We start from the raw sequence: 23,420 nt of genomic DNA, 5'->3' as shown, positions 1-23,420 counted from the left end.
AAACCTATGATTGCATATGATTATTTGGTTGAGTTTAAAGAGAACCTTTGTTTCAAGGAAAATACCAAAATACACTTCTAGGAAAATATTTCATCAGAACAGACCTGTACAATGACAATAACATGTCGACAGTGATACAAGCAGACATTTTTATTACCGTAACTCAGCCTGTTCATTTTCATCTCTTTGCTGAACGACCTGTATGAAACCAGAGATTAAACCTTCATGTTCACCTGGTGTGGATCAGGGTCTCAATGCTCATTAAATATGTATGTGATTGGTGAAATGAATCCAACAGTGGTTCATTTAAAATTGTGTTTTCTTTCACACGGGCAGTCAACACAAGCCGACCACAAGATCTGTTCAGCAGCTATCCTGGAGCTTTATCATACCACACTGCTTGTTCTACTCTGTCTTATTTAATGTCAATTACATGTTTGAAAAAAATAAAATAAAACAGCCAACATGTCCCCTAGAGAAAAACTGAACTTTAAAGTAACGTAGCATTAAGACATTAAGAGAAGGGCTGCTTCTGAGGATAAATCTCAGCTTTTCAAAAACGATCCGAGTCGTAAATTTCAGACTTTCTTTGAACCAACATTAAAAAAAGGTTGATTTGTTGGTAACCGCATCAACACTTTATCCCTCAACGTGGAGAGCTGGTTAATCTAAAAGACTGAAAGAACTGAAGTTTTGTTTTTTTCTTTTCTAAGATCAGTAGCAACTTTTAATTTAACAGCAACAGAAAACCCAAAAGAAAGGTGCTCACACTGAACGAACCTCACACCGCAACACATTCCCACCTCCGCAGCACGAGTCCGCCAACATTCAAAACCAACATCCGGGCCGTGCCGCTGCTATTTCAGTCAGTTTATTCTGCATTATGTACAGATCCTCCTATTAAAACTCTTTATACAGTATGTACACATTCAAATAAATCGGTATGTTACAGTGTCTGCAGTGGCAACATGTTGAGAACCCGGGAAACAGAAGAGCGACGTATTAAACGAACAAGAAAGCAGAAATGGTTGATTGGATTCTCTTGATGCGAGTTCACTGTTAACGATCCATCCGCTGTGTAACATGTGGACGTGGTGAATGGCACCACCTGTACGCTGGGTTAAACAGAAAGTGCAGGCAAAGACGTCACCGACAGAAAAAAACTAGCAAACACTAATCCGAACACCGCCTCCTTCACTGGTCAACCTCGACTAGGTTTAAAATGAGAACTCCTCCTCCGTCTGATTAAACTTAAACACCTGTAGTACATCTCTTACCGTAGTCCTTCTTATTGGGAAAATTTGGTGAAATCAAAACATAAAAAAAAAAAGAATAGGGGAGGGGGCTATTGCTTCCTGACACAGAAAGAGTCCAGAGGCGCCTTCCGACAGCCTGAGTCCCAACTCGACACACTTAAGATACCTGAGCCAGAGGAAGGCGAGAGCCACGAGGAAGAGAGGCAATGAAGAACCAAAGCAACCACATGTCAGCTCAGGGTGCCTGTCGGTCCACGGCGATATGTCCCGAGTCAGAACGCGCAGATCAGTTGTCCGGAGGGGGGGATGACGACGCCGATGACGTCTCCAGCTTACGAAGGCGGCGGCGCCTCAGCTCAGCAGCGTTGGGCTCTCCATCCTCGTCCCCCACCTCTCCTTCGTCCATCTTTTCTTTTCTTTCTGGGTCCGAGGCCGCGGAGGTGGAGTCAGCAGGTTGGGAGGAGACGGTGGCTCCGCTCGCTTCATCGGCTGGAAACGAAATAGTCAGGGTTAACTGGATGCATAATTAACTAAGATGTCATTTAACGTATTGACCAGATTTATACGACTGAAACAAATCAGATAAAAAGTGCATTACTAGGTCACTGATTGAGGAGGTGAGGTTGCTTACAGACAGAGGAGGAGGAGGAGGAGGCCTTCTCTGTGCTGGGACTCTTTGAGTTACTGCCAGCTGCAGGAGGTGATGCAGTGTGGTTTGTCCCGCTGGCTTCTCCACTGCTACCCTCGGCCCGAGGAGGACTGTGGAGAACAGGATTCAAGTGAAAATGACGTTATGCAGAGGCAATAACAGACATGAGAAACGTTTGTTAGATTTAATCTATCTGGACAATGTGATGCTTTCAAATTTGAAACTTTGGAGGAGAAAAGGTAAATATATTAAGACTGCTAAGTTAAAGTGGCAATTTGTCCCTTAAGTCCCCATCTATTGCTGCATGAGGTAACACATTGAGTCTAATTTTATTGGATGGAAAAAGGCCAATTATCGCCTGACGTCTTTATTAAAACGATATCTGTTTGTTTCATTGCCCTCTGAACTCCGTCACTACCAGGAAGTTCAGTATATCTCCAAATCAGCCGTTACTAAAATCTTCAGAACGCCTCTTTAAGTCACAGAATCTCTCAAGGTTGAATTACGTGAGCGTGGCGACGGTGCTGAGGTAGTGGTGGATGTTGAGCATGGCGGCGTCCAGCAGGGTGTGGATGTTTTGGAGACACTGCAGCCTGGCTTCCAGGCCCCGGCGTCCTTCTGCCTCCAGCTCCGTCAGCTCCTCTTCCGACAGCCGGGACAGAGACGGCGGGGGAGGAGGCATCGACGACACTGGAGGAGACGAGAGGACGAAATAAACGGAAACAGCTCCGACGTGTTGACCAAACAAACGCTTGAGTAAAAGCCGACGGGGCCTTGGGACACATTCGCAGGCTGGGCAGTTGGATAAATACATAGAGTTTACAAACACAGTATGTGGGCGGAGCATTTATTTACTCTTTTATTTTAGGTTTGAGTGGCCGGGGGTCGCTTTCAGTCTGTGCCTGGCCAGACACTTATGCATTTTGACTGAAATAATAACAGAATGTGATCAGAAATTATGTTTTTATTTTTTACAAGAAAAGTGTGACTGGAAAGCAACAGTGTGTTGCTACGGTAACGTTCAACACTTCCTCAAACAAAGGCTGACAGAAGAAATAAATGATCAACTATATGACCTTTCCCACGTGTGTGTGTTTTGTCTTATTCCAGTAAAACAGCAGCGTGATCAGCTCATCTTCAACACTTGTTGCTACACTATAAATATGTGACCAGTTACACAATAAGCACAAGGCTGCGATACAGCATTCGGAGAACTGCTAATGCTTACCAAAGGGAGGAGGTGGTGGCATAGGCAGCCATGGTGCGGTGGGGAAGGGAGGAGGGGGGAAAGAGAAAGGGAAGCCCGGAATTGCCGATCCCGGAGCGGCGGCTGCTGCTGCTCCTGTAGCAGAGTCTGCTGTAGATGACGTGGGCTGAGTGGAGCCTGAATGAAGTAAACACATCACACACTGACTACTGGCAGGGTAGATGAAAAGCCCTCACTCGACAGATGTCACAGATGTTGATGCGGTCAGTAAATGTGCAGCTGATGAGGTGGTGTGAGGCGTTCTTACCGGCCGCCTGCGCTGCCTCTGTGCTGCTTTGCGGAGCATCGGTGGCACCGGGAGCAGGGGGTGCGGCTGCCGCGGCAGGAGGAGGCACTGCGGGGAAGGGACCCCAGAAGGGGAAGATGCCAGGAGGAAAGCCTGGCAGCATGCCTGGACCCACTGGAGAGAAGACACAACAAGAGAGATCCTCACCAACCCTGGAGAAAAATTCAACTAGGGTCCAAGTTCCATAGAGTGAAACCAGATTTCTACTCAAAACTGAAGAAAAGTGTAATAACCCTGTGGTCTGTAATAATTCTAGTTATAGCAGTGGGTATAAAAGTACTCTGTCTGTAAGATGAACAAAATGTACCCAGATTTAATCTTTGGAATGTATAGTTATGCATTAGATCGTTCTTGTACAACGGCTGCTTTAAAGCTGAGGGCACCCACATCACTGGCGTCGGGCATACGGAGCCTTCAGTCAACAACAGGAGGAGCAAGGCGGGTTGTGTTCATGTGATCTGGTTTCGCTTCTCACCGTTAGGAGGCGGGGCTGCGGGCGCGTTGGCGGGTGCCGCTGGGGCAGGGGCCGGAGCCTGGGCCGGAGCTGGAGTCTGATTGTTGTTGGATGCTCTGAGGACGTCCATACGACAGGTAGGACAGGTCTGCTGCCTCTGGAACCAGGAGCGCAGGCAGCTGTGGGGAGGAAAAGGATGTTGAAGGGATTATTTAAAGTAGAACAAGAACTGCAGGCCCTAAGGCTGTTGTTTTAAGTTGAGTTTAATTTGCCATGGCGACTGGTTTTGTGGTAAATACACATGCTGTTGGGTGCTGACCACATCTGATATCTAAACGTTTGTTTTTCTTGCCGTCTTCAGTTTTTCCCGATGAGTCAGACGGTTTACCACCGAACTTACCTGGAGTGGAAAATGTGATTACAGGGTAGTTTCTTGGCTCCAGTGACCATTTCCTCCCGACAGATGATGCACACGTTGTCTGAGGCCTGCAGATCTTCAGGAGTAGCATCAGGATACCTGAACAAAGACAAAAAGGATAATAAGAAGTGAGCAGAGGCCACAGAACGTATTAGATAGGTTTGTCTTACGCTTGAACATGCTCGTTAGGTTAATTTGTGATTCTAAATTTGTCGTAGTTGTGAGTGTGAATGGTTGTCTGTCTCTCTGTGTTAGCCCTGCGATAAACTGGCGACCTGTCCAGGGTGTACCGCGCCTTTCGCCCAGTGACAGCTGGGATAGGCTCCGTTTTCTGCCTGCTTTAGGATATTTTGGTAGTTTTGATGCTACAGAGCAGATTATTTCCCTTCCACAAGGTAAAATAACTTACAACGACCACACTTCAGATTCCATTCACTTTCCACAGTCTTACTGCTACTTCCTGATTTCCCAAATATTCTACAGTATATTGTCATTTGTCCAACAAACACCTAGACAAGACCAGACAAATCTAGACTATTGTCCTCGTTATCAAGATGAGATTAGTTTGGCATGTCTGGGAAGGAGTCGGCGGATGAAAGATTAATAATAACCAGAGGTATACTTACAGTGTATTCATGTTGCGGATGGCTCTCCGGGACATTATAGCATCCGTTACAGCTTTTTTGAACTGCCTGAAGACAAACAACAAACAGCACAAGAATCAAAACATGCCTTCATTATACTTGTCTAATATTTAAAGACAAAAAATTCAATCAAGTACTGCAATAAGATTAAACTATACACCAGCACTTTAAAGAGATTAACTTGTTCAACTGCAATCATTACACCATCAACAAAGAATAACCTAAAGATACAACATAAACCTTAAATAATGTGAAGTAGAACATATAACTGATAAAAAAAGCTTTCCAAATCAATCCAGTAATTCAAAGACTAGTTATTAGACAAAAGCACGGGATCGAAAAATGACAATATGTAAAGCCTGACACTAGTGGAAGAAAGCAATTAAGCCACTCACCTCATAGCCAAATACATGGGGCGGATGGCAAACAGGGGGAAGGTGTGGACCTTTATCATGATGGTCATGAAGGCAATGTACAGCAGCACTTTGATGAAACCTGGAACACACAAAACAGCATTTCAATTACACACACACACACACATTTTAAGAAGAAATATAAATCCCATGCTGAGCTCCAGCTGAGTAGGGCACCTGTGAAGAGCTCAGTGTAGAGCATGTAGACGGCCTTGTTGTCCCAGGGGTTCTCACTCTGCAGGTCAATGGTGTGCAGGATGTACTTGATGAATGTCGTCAGCACCATGGTCAGCAGGATGGCATACTGAGGAGCACATAAGAGAACAATGAAAATGCATAACTTTATGTACTTGGAAATCAGATCCACCAGTCAAAAAAATTAATTGATTTCTACAGGACACAGTAAACAGGTGCAGCCTAAACCACAGGTGTAGTTTAAACTGCAGCACAGACAGAGTAAGTGATAGTGTGATAACAGATTTAAATCCTGGGGGAGTAAAAATAACTCTTAGGATTATCTTATCTTAGTAAAGTCAAGTATGACAAACCTCAAATCCAAACACCAGCTGGACTGAAGCTCCTCTGGTAATGATGCTGTGACAGGCATGGTTGACAAACAGGAAGTCCATGACCGCCAGCAGTCCCATGAGAGCTACAGGAAATAAAGAGTTGCATATCAGTGTTATCCTAACAGGTGGCTTACATTTCTCTGCCGGGGGTCTGAATGAAGACATTTTCTAAAAAAAAAGGATCCGTTAAAACTGTAATATCTGCACAATCTGATTCTGGATTACAGTAGACTATATGGCATCAAATAAAACCCCTTAATTCTGTCTGAAAAAAAAATCACTGAAACGGAACGGATTCTCCTGCAGCACAACTACGTTCTGGTCTGCTAGCGTTATTCTCTCAGTCGTTCTGGGGTTATTTTAAACTGTGGAGCACCTGGCTTCGTGTGAAAATAGAAACATTTACATACAGTTTCATTCAGCTAAAGACTTGCTTCAAACGTCCTATCCATGAAGGGCAGAGAGAGAGAGAGAGAAAGAAGTGAAAGATAAAAGAGAGAAACGCCAGCGCAGAGGAGCGGGAGAAATGAAATGGGACTAGTCTGGTAGCGTGTACTTACATAACACTCTCAAGTGGAAAACCCATGATATGTTTGGACTTCGTTCCATCTGATAGAAAACACATAAAAAAGAAACATTAAAGCAGCAAACCTACACATCTATTCAAACACTGAATGATCAGTTGAGATTATATCCTTAAATCCCTTATCGTCAAGCAGGAAAACAGAAACCTGCACTATGTTTCACTTGGCATCAGTTTGGTGATGACCTCTACATCCTTAACATTCAATATCAAACTGAATTATCAGTTGTAAAATCTCCGATAACAATGTTTGTTCTGCTGAACACCATCTGTCCCATCTGTAACGTGCTCAACGAAGGGAGCGGTTTCTCGCCCATCACTCACAAAGTCCACCCGGTCCTCAGCCAGCCAGTGGAAGCACTTAAGGAAGAGCAGGAGGGTGAAGAGGGCGACAAAGCGAGGGGAGAAATCATCCCTGAACACAGTGAAGGCCAGGCACGTCTCGGTCACCGCGTACCAGGAGCGTTCGATGAGGTGCTGACGGGGGGCAGAGAAAAGACACATGAATTCACCATTGCATAATAAATAAATGCATTCTGGATAGTCATGTGTACAGTAATACAAACAGGACTCTACCTCCATTTCTGCAGCCCTTAGCTGTCCGAAAAAGACCTTCCTCATGAACTTTCCCAGCAGAAACACCAGCACAAACGCCTGAATGTACAACACCTGATGATGCCGGAGACAGACAGCAGTTTTTTTTACAACGTCGCATTTTAAAATATTCCAAAGATTTCACTTCACTTCGCTGCTGCTGCTGCTGCTGTTGCTCTTACCGCCATGCTGGGGCTGCTCTTGGTGAGGTAGACCACAGTCGGGTAGAACTGGTGTTTGAGGAGGTAAGCGTGCGCCACCACGGCTCCAGTCAACGCCAGACTAGTGGCAGTCACCAAGGCTGCTCGCACCATTTTGGGCTCCAGATTACCAGATACTTGCGGAGAGGAAACAGCTGAAGGGAGGAAAGGAAGAGCGGGTTGCTTCATTTACAGTACGTGACAGCTGACTGACACAGCGGCGCAATATGCAAATACAGGGGAGATCTTTTGCTAGAGAGCGATCAGTGACACACCTTTGTGCAACACTTTATGGAAAAAATAAAAGAACATTTCAGGGTTATTTGTTTACCACTCGACTGCAGCACAGTAACAAAAAGTTCTACTTTCTATCATTCATATTGATTAATTCTGAATTGTTAGCTGTGCAGCTGATTATTGCAAAGGACATTTATCAGAAATTAACCAGGAAAAAGCCGCCACAAGACAATATCTGAACAATTTCAGTGATAAGTATGAAAATGACACTGATCAGCTATAAGCCAGACCTTCACTGCTAGTTTTATGCATCATGGTCTGAACATGCATAAATCTCACTAGAGAAACTCAGTACTTTCAGGACAGTGATCACTTTGCAACACAGATAGAGAGATGTTTAGTCTTGCTTTGTGTTTCAGTAATGAGCTTGTTCTCAGTCACACATACTTGACTGACAGTAAGACTTTGACAGAAAGGCAGATGACTTCATGTAAAGAAGTAGGACGACATTTTTTTTTTTTAAACAATGTAGAAAAACCTGTTATCATTTTATACCATAGGGGAATGTGTCCAATAACTCCTGAACAGCTGCTACTAGGTTAAAAAAAAATTGTTTTCTCCAGTACTTATAGATGCTTTACCGGTAAAGTTAAATTAGTTAGCGGTGTTCACACTATCTGAGCTAATTTACACCACTACTCCACACTATGACAAACTTATTTCTCAAACTTATATATAAACGTATGTTAAGATAAACATTTGCAAGCAAACGTTTTGCTTCCTTGTGAAGAAGCCGCTCTTTTAGCTAACTTGTTAGCTTACTTACCTTCGGAGCCTATATGGTAAAATGAAGAACTGACCCTTAACAGCTTTCAAAGAAATAGCGAAAGTTAACACTGCGAACCTCGCAGCACACTACACAAACAGCTGAATAGACTTTTGCATTAGTAACGTTTGTTGCTCCACAGACTAACTGTCAAACGGGGATAATTGGGTTAGTTAGCCTGCGTTAGCTACCGTTAGCTAGCTAGCTAGCTAGGTGGTAACGTTCCAGCTGTCTCCACTGTGCGGGACTTACCGACTCGATTTCTGCGGAAGACTTGCTCCTTCGTTAATGCGACGAACGTCTCCTTGCGTGCCAAGATCTTTATATTGTCACCAGCTACTCCATTTCTATCATTTCACACCAGCCTCCCTATAATATTTATTATCCTGGCCCCCTGTTTGTCTGTCTACGTGTTTATCTTTGGCTTGCTCATTGGGAGCCACCTCACTTCCGGTTCTTTACGGTAATTTGACGCAAGAGATTTTTTTTTTTTTTTTTTTACAATCAGACTCACAACTGTGTTTTATGTCGGATAGTGGCTGTAAAAGGCAGCTAGAACTAAAAATATTTAGCAAACACGCAATATTAGCATGTAGTTATTAAATTCCCAAACTGTTTTTTGTAAATGTGATTACTTTTGTGGTGTTATCAAGCGGCAACGCTTTTAGGATATTTACGGTAAATACCGACGTGGACCAATAGGAAGCTTGTCTGGTGAAATGTCTTGCATCTAATGTTTGGAGGTAGTCCTTGTTTATTAAAACAAACACATGAAAAAAACAACACAGAAACGTCACCATGCATGAATCCTAAAACTGATAAAAGATTTCATCAAGCTTTAATTTCAATGGTTTGCCTTTCATGAGCTTTAGTTTAGGGTTTTTTAATACTACTGATACGAAAACTCACCAGTTTTCTTCGTTTGCGGTTGTGACTTTGTTTTTGCCATGGCAACATTAGGATTTCTAGATCTGTGATCACTGTGCTAATGTATTTCACCAATTTCTACATCTAATAGCAACGATTCAAACCAGCATAATCTTCACCTGAGAGTTAAGTGGGGAGTGTTGATGTGTCTTCAGCTTACACTGAGATAATTAAACCTCTTCTTTTACATCTACATAGGCATATTTAATCTTTTTCTGCTTTCTGAAAGTAAAAGACCAGAGTAAAGCACAGAAAAAAATCATTGTTACCAAATAACCTGTTTATTTCATTGAGCTAATAAGTCAATTATCTATCAACATAATGCCTTGGTACCCACGCCAAAATTGAATATGCCTCCATATAATCCATGAGTGTATGATATTGTTAATACGGTAAGTATGGAAAATACAGTCACTATTACTTGAACTCAAGAGTACAAACAAGAATCAATAATGATGGTGTCCATAGTCTGATTATATCATAAATGACTACTTCTATTGCAATAGATGTAACATTCACAATGTTTGTTAGCTTATGGCAAGTTAAACTTGTTCAGTGATTGATCTCCCATATCAAAGACTATCAGGCAGGCATACGTAACTTTCTTAAAAGGCAGTAGCTCAGTGTTCATTTCTAGCAGTAAAGACTATAAAAACAAAGCGTTTGTTATATCAGAGTCTAATGGTAAACATAATTGTGTCTATATCTTAATTGTAAATATCCGACATTGAGACAACAATGTAAGAAAAGTGTTCTGTAAAATTCCAATTGTCTGTTGGACATAAGGCAGAGTAGTGAAACAGTTATGCTCCATTAAAAAGGTACACATAAGAGAAATAAAATCATTTGTCGAAAAACAATAAAACGTGACGTAAAAATTAACCGTTTGAAAGATTCCAGCTTGACAATCAGTCCTTGCAGATATTAGTAGCACTGTCGAGCAGTAGTGTGTCCGTGTCGTTACTGCTACTTGGGCATTGCTCATCCCTCTCTGCCTCCAGGTGTTTTCTTCCAATGTCACGCTGTTCCAACATCAGGATTCTGGCTGCGGACGCTGTTGAATTTCTAGCCAGAGCTCAATATCCCTTCCCAAAGTAAGTGTAAACAGTTCAGCCATTAAGACCGCTTTAAATTATAAATCATTGAAGGGGAGAAATAAAAAGGTAAAAAAAACAAAACAAAACAAAAAAGTAAAAAGGCTCCCCCCCTCAAGCTCCCACTTGTCCATTATTAGGACACAGAGGAGATTGGATTGAGAGGCGAACCCATTTGTGTCAGCACCTTATCCAGCCACTGGAGGGGCCCGTGCAGGTGCACCTCGATCCAGCAGGGGGTGCTGGTGACATCTTGTCTGTGATACTCAGCTCCCCAGCCCTATGCAGAGGCAGAACAAATCACACAACGGCAATGAGGTTAGCTGTTCTTAAAATAATTGAAAGAAACACTGATGCACGGTGCTCTTCTTTTACCTCCTATTCATCATGAAGCCCTTACCTTGACGAAGCTCATCCTAATGGTACACATCTTAGTAAGCTCATAGACGGCCTCAAAGCCGTGGTTAACAGATTGGGTCAGAAGCCGAGCAAACTCCTGATTGTTGAAAATCTTGAGGCTACATCCACTGGGGATCTTGCAAACAGTGGTGGGGTGGAAGCCATGGTGGTAGTTACAGTTACGACTCTGGACAAAAATGCTGGTGTCGCTGAGGCACTCTGCGTAAACTTCCCCTCCCACGTAGTACAGGTGCACTCCTGACGAAGACAGAAGACAGAAAACGATGAAAGCTGTAAGGCAACAACAACTGTGTTATGTTCTTGTCTTTTTGTACGTGCCTGTTAAGTCGTCTCACCTTTGCCAATGTGTCTGCGGGTGTTCTCGATCGTGGAGTTGCGGTTGACGTTGGACAACAGTCCGAGGCAGAAGCGGTTTTTGTTGTTTGAAGGGTCAGTGAAGCCGTCCACAAGCACACTGGTTGACGCGGCGTGGTAAGCCTCTCCTACGCGATTGTTAAGTTCATAGTAGACGATAGAGCACCAGTGGCTCGGCTCCTCATACTCCACCGGTTGTACATCTGTGACCAGGTCAGAGTCGTATATCAGATTTTAAACAACTTGTCTATTAGCACATTCGAACAAAAACATCTTAAGACACTGAGCAATGTGTTTTTGGAGACAAGAGAATCCATATGGACAGCTGGGACTGGGAGTGGACAAAAATGTACTGGTTTGGTTTTATTAAGTGGATAAGAGCAGAGCTGTCACACAGTTTAAAACTACCTCAGGTGGTTACGATTAGAGATGCATTTGACCGGTCTCTTCACTTTGATCTTCTAGTTACTTAGTTGAATCGGCCAAATGCCACCTCAGTTATACAAAATATAACAGAAACTCTTCAAGAAAGGAACACATTAGATCACACTAATATAAATATTCTTTAACCATAAAAGCTTAAGACAATCTCTAAACCCACCCTCTATAATCTATGAATAATGTGAAAGCATCCAACTACGTCTTGGGGTGGGCATGAAGTCAGCGTCCTAAAAAACATTCTCCAAAACCCAGCTTTAATGGGATATATATATATATATATATATCTATATATATATATAGATATATATATATATATATCTATATATATATATATCTATATATATATAAGGACAAATTGATCCGAAAGGCTGGTCATGTGATTGGCAGTGAGTTGGAGACGTTTGTCTCAGTGAGGGACAGGAGGACACTGGACAAACTGCTCTCCATCATGGACAATCCGTCACAGCCACTACACCAGACTATAGAGGGGCAGCGGAGCTCATTCTCCAACAGACTGATCCAGCTCCGCTCCCACACTGAACGCTACAGGACGTCACTCATACCATTCTCTGTCCAGCTGTACAACAACTCACCTTTCTGTGACAGATAACTCCATGTTATTAATGTTAATGGACACTATTGCACCTTACCCTGTATATATAACTTATATTCTTCCTTCTCTATTTCTGTACATTTGTCCATATGTTAATATGCTAACTTGTACATTTTTGCTTATACTATTTTTATTTTATTTTACTTATTTTTTATTTCTATTTTATTTTATTTAATCTTTTTTTATCTGTGGTTCTTAAGAGTGTTTTTTATGTACAACTAAGCTACTGTGACCAAGCAATTTCCCTTGTGGATGAATAAAGTTTGTCTAAGTCTAAGTCTAATATAGTACACCCTTGTGTTGCATCTGGTTGTCATGGGTTACAGGCAAAAATGTGACAAACTTAGCCCCATACGAGTAACCTTCAAATTACACTGCCAGGTTTCACAGGTGGGTACACCCAGGTAATGTTGGTGCGATGCTGCTGCCCATTTAACTGTGTGCACCTCCTCACCTCCTCTGGCCATGTTCTGCTGCACCAGGCTGCTGCTCGTTTCCATGGACTGGCTCTCCTGGCCCAGCTGCTCATCAGGGGGCATGTAGGCCGGGGGTGGGGTGTCAGCTGAGACATTAAGAGAGCAGTTAGTGAGGATGAGGCCAGTTGTTGCTGCTGGCAAATGGCCTTACGCACACACACACAAGTATCCCTAGACTCTAACAATCATCACAGGATCTGTACCCCGGAAATGGTGTCAGATTACACATATCCCTCGCTTGCTAAGCCACATGCTAACCCATTCCCGACAGAGATGCAACTTGAGCTTTTTCCAGCCCTTATTGAGGCATACAGGAAAAAACAATGCAGTAAACACCTACTTAAGATTGCACCGAGGAAATTTCGATGATTATGATGCTTGTGATTGTTGCGATGACAACGTTGACCTTGGCTTTTGCGGGATAAATCTGCTAAAACCCTAAATTGGCATTAAAAAAAAACCTTTTTAGCCAACGGATGCGTCACCAGATGTGGACAGCAGAATACAGCACCAGTCACCATACTGTCAAACAAACACTGTAAGATCCAGACGCACTAAGATATGATGTAGAATTACCATTGTCTGTTTTTATTATACTTGTGTTCCAGACTACAGAAAACGACAGAGAGGAATGACTCAAGCTGGGCGATATTTTATCGTGTTTGATGCATCTGTTCAGCCCTTAAGTCAGTAACAATGACACCGAAAAGCCGCCTGGTCGACTGAGTTAGTGCACTGACAGAAGCCAGCAGCCCTGGCTCGGGTGGACACTGCTTAGCTGGCATTTCCTTTGTTCTCGTTTAGGGGTGTAGCTTGATTTGGAGGAATATAATAACTCAAACCTGCTAAGAGTATTGTCAAGAAGCCAGAAAACCCCCTCACATGGATATAAAACTATTAAGAATAAAGATGTGTGGGATATTTCAGAATAAAAATTCACTATTTCTCTCAGCTGGGCATATTTGTAATGATACAAGCATTTGTCACTGAACAACAACCTTTTCTGCTTACATCACACATCTTGAGAAACTCATCAGGGACCAGTGTTTATGAAACGCTCGCTATTTTCTGGCTACATGACAGCGACTATTCAGAAAAACAATAGCCTGGCGTCTGTCCCAGGGTCAGGTACATGAGTGTATTTGGTGTACCTGGGAGCTGGAATGGACTGGAGGGCCCCGAGCTGGCAGGAGAGTTCGGATAAGTACCACTGCTGGCTGGAGAAGGAGGATATGGAGAGTTGGGAGAAATGGGGAAAGAACCGCCACCGCCGCCGCCGCCTCCTCCTCCGCCGCCGCCTCCTCCGCTGCTGCTGCCGCCTCCGCTGTGCGGCTGCTGGAAGGACTCTGGAAAGGTGGCGTTCAGGGGCATGTGTGGCTCGTTGTGAGTGAGGTTGCGGAATTGTACCAGCAAGCTGTGCTGTGGGTTGAACTCGCTGTGTCGCGGTACCAGGACAGGAGGGAGCACTGGATGGTGGGAACAAAAGAATGAAGGGAAGGAAACGTGATTAATGAAAAACCTAACAGGGCAGAAAGGCATTATTTTATTAAATTATTAAAAAAAAATAACTGATCATTGCGTTCACAGAGCTCATGTCTGCCTCATGCCTTTGACCGGAGGACGCGTTATAAGTTTGGGCTTAAAATGCTTTTCCTTCTTAATGGTGTATCCTTTCCATTAACAAGGAAATGCAGGAAATGTTAGAACAAGCAGTCCTTGATGGGTATGCTCTTGGAAAAGTGGCTGTGCACACACACACACACAAGCTGTATAACCACACGGACGCCATTTGCTATGAAATATTCTTCATTAAATATTGACCAATAAAACCTCAAAACACTGAAAAGTCCAAAACCGAAATAGAGTCACACAGAAGTATATAAAAACAGCACATATTCATATTGGAGTCGCCGAAAACAGAACACTAGGACTTTTTACTCGCCAAATAGATATTTAAAACATTAGACAAGAGATTCTTTTTAAAATATAATCCAACTCTTATTATAAATGAGTCAACCTATATCTTAAAACACACACCACTTCGCATGCAATCACCAAAAGAAGCAGCTTAAGACCTTGGTAAACATACAACCGCATTATTTATTTTCATCTTCACGTTTGCCACGGCGTAGTGTTTCCCCAGCCTTGATTATTTTTTCCCATCTACTGACATTAAAAGTCCCGACTCCAAGGCTAATCGTCCAAAACTACCCGGCGAGCTTTGCTTTAAAATGATACGACGTGCAGTCTCTCCTGACCGACATGTGATCCACATCCTTGAACCGGTCAATACCGAGCTGGCAATCCTGGCAAACCGAGCTAATGTCAGAAAGGCTGTGTGTGTGTCCCCCCCCTCCCCGCCCCCCTCAGGGTCATCTGTGAGTGTATGTGATGGGGTGTGGGAGAGACAAGACACACAGAGCGAGGGGAGTACAGAGGGGAGTAAATGATGAGAAAGTGCTGGTAGTTTAGTCTGAGTGGTTTGTGCATTTAGTAAGCAGCTCTCTGATGCCACACCCCATCTGGAGTGCCTCAGGCATATAATCTAATAAGACTCCTAGAGCCACTGATATTGATTTTCTGTGAAATGGAGGGGGGGCGGGTAGAACAGGCCCGTGTGAGGACAGCCTCCTGACCTTTGTGGATTTGTTTACCAGCTCTACAGTTTACTCAGAGCGCTAAGGGATGTGCACAGATCCACGCCGGTTTGATCCGTCTTGTATATTATGTCGCAGCGTTTTTAATACTATTTTGAACAGTGTGTATGCTAATATCCTTTCATATCCATTTAAATTCACACTAATTGATAAATAACATAGCTGAGTGTGTGTGCTACAAACCTTCCTTGCATGCATTCAGTTGTTTAAAGACGGCTCAAGCACCTACCAGGACTCTCCACCCGCTTGTAGTGATATGGGTTGATGCAGACCTCCTTCTGCTTGGAGCCAAACGGGTACTCGCACACCTCCAGAGGCTTGAGCTCGTGGTGGGACTGCAGGTCCGGCCAGCGCCACACTCTGCAGTAGATGACATGAGGGAGACCCTTCCTGTGGGACACCTGCAGCCGGCCGTCCAGCGATCTCGGAATGGTGACACACTTGCTGGGCTGCCCGGGGCAGCTCAGCGCTTTCTCCAGGTCCTCCATGGCGCCTTTCTTCTTCTTCAGCTTTTTCACGAGCGCATCCACTGCCTTTTCGGCCCACTTCTCCTCCTCGTCTCCCTGCTTCCAGCCGAGCAGCCGCTTGACCGCCGGGCTCGTGAAGGAGAAGAGACTAGACATGGAGGTCATCCTGCAAGTTGTAGTGTAGGTCAAACGGAGGAACTCTGTGGCGTATGGTCACTCCAGTTCTGTCCAAGGGGTTTACAAACCTCCTCCTGGTGATCTCTGTCAAGCCTTAGCGGCCTATAAGAAGTCTGCAAGCGTCTGATCGCCAAAAGAAGCTGCTTGAGTGTGTGAACGTTCGTTAGTATGAGAGGCCGACAGAGATGAGGGGTGGGGTGAGGGGAGAGGAGGCTTTAGCCTTGTCTGACCAAGGACAGGAAGCAGGGGAGGGACGGGAGTCAGCAAGCAGGACGCAGCTGCTGCTGCTCAGGAAGGGCCCTGCAGCAAGCTGTCCGGAGTTGGGTCACCAGTACTGATGGAGGAAGGGGGGGGGGGGGGGGGGGGTACAGGCCGCAGGAGTGGAGATCGGGACCTGTGTTAAACTGACAACGCTGCAGCAGGTCTCACCGGTGGGCAAGTTTGACACACGTCTTATAAGGAAGTGATCATTTCCCCAACAGCTCGTAGCTCCTCTCCAGGTCGGCTTCTTAGACTAGTGCACAGTCAGGGTTTGGTTCTGCCACCCTTCTGCAAAACAAAAAAGAAAGAAGAAACACATCAACTTATTTTTCTTTCCTTTACTAACACTTCATATTTGGGGGGGATAAATATAAATTGAGCAATGTGCACAAGAAGATGCTTCCTCCTTTAAGAATAAAAGATCTGGTTCTGTTACAGTTTTGCGTGGCACAACCAAAAACACTTTAGCACCTTGATTATCCAGGTAAAATTGCACCAGGATGTCTTTAAAGATCATCTCTATTAACTACTGCAGAGATCCTCCCACGTTGTGATATACAGCATGGAGTTTCAATCCATATCATGCAGACAAAGCAAGCAGAGGGTCAAACACATGCAGCAACAGCAGCTGTTTGGGGACTTGTGAAACTGGCCCAGTCAAAAAAGGATGTAAACCACAAAGAGCTGCTTCCTCCCTCGTCCCATCTCTGCCCGATCCCTCCCTTCCAGCTCACAGCTGTCCAAAAAGCAATGCACCCACTCCCACTGCTCCTCATTGTTCTACAAGCACATGAAAGCAGAAGGGGAAAAAAAAAGTAGGACATGTAGGCATACGCTGAAATTATCAGCCCGTAAATGTTGGTACTTCTGGATCAGTTAAGGTTCCTTCGCACCGGGAGTGATTCATCGGCTCATTGTTGGATTTGCAACGACGAGTAACAGCTTTAAAATGTAATGACACAGCCAGAATGGCCTGAAACAAGCAGAAACGTATTCTTTGATGAACGCGCCGGCGGTACAACTTGCCAGACTGGACAGCCGCAGACAAGATCTCGGCGATAATCTTCCCCCGGATAAAGCCGATCGTCGTTGCAAAGCGAAAACATTTCACAGATAAGAGGTCGTTTGAGTTTTCGCCATCAAAGGCTGGAAATCAAATCAGTGTGGACCAAACGAATATTTCACAATATCACAATTTTGAAACGCAGTTTTGAGAAGAACAAAAAAACTCTGATTTGCCGATCAACGCCTCAATCTGTAACCGGGATTAACGACGAACGGCTGCAGTTCTTGAGCATGTGTGTGGCAATAATTTACTACGAAAACTATGACCTTCATATTTTGTGTGTGGGGGGAAAAAAAGATGCAGTCCCAAAAATTCCCTATAGTGACACATATTACAAGTTTAACCATATTACTCATATTTGAACCCAGTCCAAATAATAATAAAAAAAGATATAAATGATGTAATTTTCATATATTTAGGCACTTCAGGGATTAGACAAATTGAGAAAAATACAGAAAAAAGGGATGATATATTAATATAATCCCCCTGAATATCTTTACCACTAAGAATAGTGATAAACAATAAAATAAATCATCCTTAAATCGCTCACGTTAGGCCACATTAGTAGTTTGCTGGCTTCTTTTGAGATACACTATTTAATAATTACGTTATTCTCACTTAAATACTGCGTACAAAACATTTTAAAAAAGATGGGGAAACCTATGAACACATCTTTACCTTACTGTGTGGAAACTGTCTGAACCTGTATGAAGTACAGGGACCAGACAATATGGAAGAACGATACGGGGACGAGTGAGCACCCCCATCCAGAGAAACAGAGAAAAGGGATTTAGAAAGAACGCATCTAATGTTACACAAACTCCCCACAAAAATAGATTTAGTTACTGCTGCCCTGATTTTACTGTATCACAAAAAAAAAACACGCAGGCACATTATTAAAACACGTTTTCTCTCAGAGACATTGGCTCTGCTCTGGTATGTAGCAAGCTAATGAAAGTTACCTCGAGAGTTCGCTAACTAGCCTAGCCAAACCCAAACCAAACACCTCTTGTTTGGCGTAAAAATTAAAGTCGGGACACCTCGCAGGGATTATCAACTACTACTACTCCAAGAGTTTAAAATATCCGGAGAAACGTTTTGGACTTTAAATAATCTCCAAGCGCGACCGTTTTCTGCCTCCTAACGGTTAGCATAACTTCACTCTTCCTCCATTCCAGAAACTTTTTTGAACTTCCAACTGACGAAGCTAAGCTAAGCTAAGCTAAGCTAAGCTAAGCTAAGCTAAGCTAGCTGCTAGCCCAGCCCTCCCAGAGCCGAGCCGAGCCTCTCGCCCGGCCAGCGTACCCCGCTGATGTAGAGTTCACTACAGCACTTTAAAACCGTTTTAACGCGCCCCGGAGTCACGTACCTTTCAACAATAACACGCACAAGCCATAGTGACGACCTTCCCTGCGAACGTTTTAGGCGCCAGTTCCTACTTTCTCAAGCATTTCTGTCGCTTTCCACCGCTTCTTCCCTCCGTCTCCCCCGTGCCATGTCCTCCAGATCCCGGAGACAAGTAGGCTGGGAAGGCGGAGTGCATATCACTCCGCCGTACTGACAAAATTAGTGCTCGCTTTGGTGTACGCTTGGGGAGGATTTTGTTGCTTGTTACCTTACGCACACTACTATATTATCATTACACACAACCCCTATTTAATATTAAGTTCACAAACTATCACATTCACCTGCTAGCTTTTATTTAAAAAAATAACATTTATTCGCTTTCCTAGCGCGTAGGTCAGAGTGTTCGGAGTGAACAAACTTTTTATTTCCCCCCTCATCTTTGACATTTCCGGCTGGATTATCGCAAAGATAGAGTCAAATATTAGCCAAGCTGTGAACCTGCGGGAAAAATAAACACAAAAGCTACCTCCTTATATTGATTTTTTTTAATGTTTCAGTGTTTGAAGTTGGGAGTCTTACTGTAGTCGTGCTGCGGCTCTGGGACGTCTCACAAGTTGCTGGCTCCACTCAGTCTGGAGCGCTGTGGTCTGTTGTGTATTGTTGTCCTTTGTAGTCAGTTGTTGGGAGACTTTAACAGTCCCCGCGTTGCTAATCCTTTTAACTTTAATTAATCAAGCAGATATCTCCTTACTACTCCACACCCGCTCCCTTAGACGAGCCGCTGCTCTCGGACCAGATAATGTTGGACGTGCGGATTCTTCATTCAGTCTCTTGGATCGCGTAATGAAACGCAGTGTCCGTGTCCCGCCACTAGTGGGCGAGCGACCGCCTGCTGAAGGGATTCATTTACTGTTACACTAAATAAAGCTTTATTCTCGTTTTTTTCTTTCTTCTTTCAGTCTAATGGAGTCAGATTAGTCTCAAAAAGACTAAACCAAACCCTCAACATTTGTAGTTTATCCATCCATACATAATTAAATCAATTTTAAAAAAGGGAAGGTGGCCACCTGAAAAACATGACCATCATTCCCCTAGACTTAAATAATTCATTCATTCATTCATTCATCTTCTGTAACCGCTTGTTCCTGTGAAGGGTCGCGGGGGTCTGCTGGAGCCTATCCCAGCTGTCATGGGGCGAGAGGCGGGGTACACCCTGGACAGGTCGCCAGTCTATCGCAGGGCTGACTAAAATAATCTCAGGTAATAATAGTTTGTGAGTTGTAAGCGATCCATAAAATAACACACACAATATGATCTAACTTTTACCGCACATAACAATGTCTACACAGCTTTTTATCTTTCTCCATCCTACCTTCTATTATGCCGTTAAAGAAGATGATTGACAGTATAGTGCGTTTTAATGGAAATATATCTATATATGTGTGTGTGTGTGTGTGTGTGTGTGTGTGTTTATGAGATTATTCTCATTGTTGACCTTTTCCAGGTCAACATGGAAGACTCAGACTGAAGTCATCAGACTATGCGTCACATCCATGACATTAAGTCTTACAGGGAAAAAACTACACATGACGACTTAGGCACCGGTTTATTTTAGACGTAGACATGATGCTGGATACTCACAATACAAATCAGAGTTTGCTGTAAATAATCAAGGAATTAACTGATTTAGATATATTAATATTCTTTGGCATGAGGAAAGTTATACTTCCTTTGTTGTTTTTAACCTTCCCGTTGTCCTCCAAGGCCAATTTTGACCCTTTCATATGTCTTTATATCACATAATCTTATATATAAATGTGGTCTACTGCCCATGAGTTCCTAAAAGAAAGTGTGCGCTATATAGTCATCAGTTGAAAAGACGTTGGCGATAGATCATCGAACAGACCGGGTCAGTTTTGCACCAAGTTGCACGGTCGACAGCAAGACAATGCCAAGGTTAAATCTGTCCCTTGTGTCAACAGTGTATAGATGTAGACCGGTAGTGGTGTTTTTATAACATGACACAAGAGTTTTTGACCATCAGTGAGTCATAGGGTCGGTGCAATGCAGCTAAGAGATGACACTGATCTAATTTAACATTCACAGTGATCAGCGATCAGGATAATCAAATCATAAAATAGTCAAATATTATACCTCCTTATTAAATTACATATATATCAACCAGTATTCCCACAATCTCCTCAGCTGTCTTGAAAATGGGCAGTGACAATGGAAATATGGCCACTTTGATCTACAGAAATAGTCCATTAACAGAATCAAAACCCAACCTAAAGTGCATCCTCATGTTATCACGTCTAGTCTAGTGTTGTGACAAACTCTATGACTGTAGAGCTCATCATTAAGGGGCGAGCGAGAGATCACAGATATATTCTTTCACTGCCAGATGTCTTCCTGCATTGTGGTTAAAACTCCCCCTAATTTAACGTAATGATGAGCCACTTGAACATCTGATCACAGTTGTTGGTCATAAAGGGCATGACTTACTGTATCCAGTAAGAAGCTAAAGTCATTCATATGTTGTGTAATCCAGTAACTCCAGCCGACACACTCATCTTTTTCAAGTTATTGTCAAAATTATTACGCACTTTTCAATCCTTATAGGGAAATAAACACTTGACTTCTTTTTGCCGTCACCACTGTGGTAATTACTCACATGCCAGAGGTCAGTTTGATTGACAGGCGACATAACAGGTAAATAAAAGGTGTTCAGATATGATCTGTGAGAGGGTGCCCGAGGACACATTTTTAATAAAAAGTTTGTGTTGACACACTTTGACTTCAGCTGTTATGTCTCACACCATCCTGCTATTGTGTAACCCACGTCATAAGTTTTCTTCTGAACACTTCAGAATCAGAAAATATATAATCCACTTCCTGTTCACAGGAGGTTTTTCACAGTAAAGCTAAATGGCGCACATAGTGTTCATAACAGCCGGTGACTAATGCTGGCGATGTGCCGGCAGGAAGCTGAATCACGGTTGTATTTTGAACGCAGAGCGGTAAACGCGGCGCTCGGCCTTTAGAGATGTCGCAGATGTTTATTTCGACTGAACTTCCCAACACGTCGAAGGAGCCGGACAAATCAGCCTGTCTGAGAGTGAGTCAGACGGAGGACAATTGCGGATGACCTACAGAGTGCTACCGTGGGAGCAATAAAGGTTTAGAAAGAAAAGCTGATTTGAATGGCGGCTGCGTGTTGCTGTGTTTGTGTCGCATGCATGTAAAAACTGCATGTCCAGTTGACTGGATATGTTAAATTACTTTCCAGTTACTCATAACGTTTAAGCAAGAAAACAGCACGACTTTCCATCCAAGGCTCAAATTTAATTGTGCAGGATGCCTTCAAGAAGATAAATACATTCACCATAAACTGAGGAGTTCATTGGTTGTTTGTGATATGAGCTTGTGAATGAGCAGATCCATTCGTATAACTTCTATAAAAACGATTTGCTGTACAGTAGGTTTAGGCTTTTGTTGCGGTGTTTCAACTCTAAAGGAATAGTTTGCAGCCTCTGTAGTGTGGCTGCATGAGGCAGTGTACACAGTGTGTTTCTACCTACAGTAGATAGTGGTCGCCATATTTTTAGAAGCAGGAAGCAGCAAAAGGTGTTGTAGCATCCTGACCTACCAGGCCCACTTAAAAGTATTGTTGTCAGCTATGTTTAGGATATTATCAATTTGCAGTGCTGGAAAACTATTATTTCTGACGGGACACTGAAACCGTTCAGTCGATCTATGCTCACTTCATAGCCTCCAAACTCCACTGACAAAAAGAGTAATTTTCCCAAGAGGCCGACAAATGAGTTGTCATTCTCCTGCTGCCTCCGTTGGTTAGTCTGTTTGTTAGTGTGTGACTTTGTTGTGCCAAAATGTCAGTTCAGATCTAATTTAACAAGTTTAAAGACATAGGTCTTATATAGCAGTGGACCGGCTGCTCTCGTGTCCTCTGAGGTAAAATGACCGGTTTTGTCAATGGAGTCTGGTGGCTTTTAAGAGAGACATGTCCCGGCTTCAGTTTCTAACCAGACGGGTGCGTACCTATGTCTTTTAACATGTTTAAAGACATAGGTCTTATATAGCAGTGGACCGGCTGCTTTAGTGTCCTCTGAGGTAAAATGACTGGTTTTGTCAATGGAGTCTGGTGGCTTTTAAGAGAGACATGTATCAGCTTCAGCTTCTAACCAGACCGGCGCGTACCGACCACCATCTACTGTAGCTAATACACCGACCATGGTTAAGTACCTCATGCAACCACATTTCAAACATCCTTTTAAAATATCAATTCCTCCAAAGCCGCTGAACCACAGTAGTGCTGAACACGTCCCAAATCCAAGAAACAGTGCAAAAGAGCGAGGTAGAGCACATCTTGACTCATAACACATCCACATGGTAGCTCTAGTTGAAGTGACAGCTAATATTTTCACAGTTGAAAAGACAGCAAGCTGTTTGTAGTGTAAGTTTGACATTGAACTGGTTTACCTGCTGGCTAAGTAATTAGTTGTATTTAACGTAAGTTTATTAGAAAAACTTCCTGCTAGAAATAAAGATCACCAAAAATGACATTGTTCACACACACAATACACTTCAGGCAGCTGCAGCTCTCCCCTGATGATAGTTCTGTTAAATAATGTTTCTAAAAATGATCCGAATCCCAGCTGTTTCTGTGACGTCAGACTTCTTTCTGTACTTTTTTTTATTTTTAA

The 23,420-nt window shown here is 43.3% G+C and overlaps 2 protein-coding genes across 3 annotated transcripts; both read right to left on the bottom strand.

Moving 5' to 3' along the window:
• Positions 1-443: 443 nt before the first annotated feature.
• syvn1 (synovial apoptosis inhibitor 1, synoviolin) lies at positions 444-8,842 on the bottom strand. The gene is made up of 16 exons (XM_084550422.1): positions 8,649-8,842; positions 7,316-7,488; positions 7,116-7,208; positions 6,864-7,016; positions 6,517-6,565; positions 5,936-6,039; positions 5,565-5,691; positions 5,370-5,469; positions 4,957-5,022; positions 4,313-4,429; positions 3,934-4,091; positions 3,420-3,572; positions 3,134-3,289; positions 2,412-2,595; positions 1,888-2,015; positions 444-1,745 (listed from the first exon to the last, which is right to left on the bottom strand). Exons 2-16 carry the CDS (start codon positions 7,445-7,447, stop codon positions 1,543-1,545), a joined length of 1,923 nt encoding a protein of 640 aa, XP_084406548.1. The 5' UTR covers positions 7,448-7,488; positions 8,649-8,842; the 3' UTR covers positions 444-1,542.
• A 740-nt stretch (positions 8,843-9,582) lies between these two features.
• Positions 9,583-19,555, bottom strand: smad5 (SMAD family member 5). Of its 2 annotated transcripts, none has more exons than XM_084549958.1 (7): positions 19,276-19,555; positions 15,608-16,571; positions 13,873-14,187; positions 12,700-12,807; positions 11,173-11,394; positions 10,818-11,074; positions 9,583-10,697 (listed from the first exon to the last, which is right to left on the bottom strand). In XM_084549958.1, the coding sequence occupies exons 2-7, from the start codon at positions 16,008-16,010 to the stop codon at positions 10,554-10,556; spliced, it is 1,449 nt and encodes a 482-aa protein (XP_084406084.1). In that variant the 5' UTR covers positions 16,011-16,571; positions 19,276-19,555; the 3' UTR covers positions 9,583-10,553. The 2 variants fall into 2 exon arrangements, with proteins under 2 accessions (XP_084406084.1, XP_084406083.1); XM_084549957.1 differs by lacking the exon at positions 19,276-19,555 and adding an exon at positions 18,719-18,868.
• Positions 19,556-23,420: the final 3,865 nt, after the last annotated feature.

The sequence above is a fragment of the Chelon labrosus genome (assembly GCF_963514085.1).
Source record: "Chelon labrosus genome assembly, chromosome: 8".
Lineage (NCBI taxonomy): Eukaryota > Metazoa > Chordata > Actinopteri > Mugiliformes > Mugilidae > Chelon > Chelon labrosus.
Note: the sequence above shows the minus strand (reverse complement) of the source record. Positions and strands in the feature narration are given on the sequence as shown.

What these genes read in the sequence shown, in the direction of transcription:
- syvn1 (XM_084550422.1), bottom strand. Translation starts at nt 7,447, where the DNA reads ATGGTGCGAGCAGCCTTGGTGACTGCCACTAGTCTGGCGTTGACTGGA. An exon ending in AGAGCAGCCCCAGCATGGCG is followed by an intron (nt 7,209 to 7,315) that starts GTAAGAGCAACA and finishes CGGCATCATCAG; the next exon opens with GTGTTGTACATTCAGGCGTT. An exon ending in GCCACCACCTCCTCCCTTTG is followed by an intron (nt 2,596 to 3,133) that starts GTAAGCATTAGC and finishes CGTCTCCTCCAG; the next exon opens with TGTCGTCGATGCCTCCTCCC.
- smad5 (XM_084549958.1), bottom strand. Translation starts at nt 16,010, where the DNA reads ATGACCTCCATGTCTAGTCTCTTCTCCTTCACGAGCCCGGCGGTCAAG. An exon ending in GCAGAACATGGCCAGAGGAG is followed by an intron (nt 11,395 to 12,699) that starts GTGAGGAGGTGC and finishes ACCTGGTCACAG; the next exon opens with ATGTACAACCGGTGGAGTAT. An exon ending in CCGCAGACACATTGGCAAAG is followed by an intron (nt 11,075 to 11,172) that starts GTGAGACGACTT and finishes TGTCTTCGTCAG; the next exon opens with GAGTGCACCTGTACTACGTG.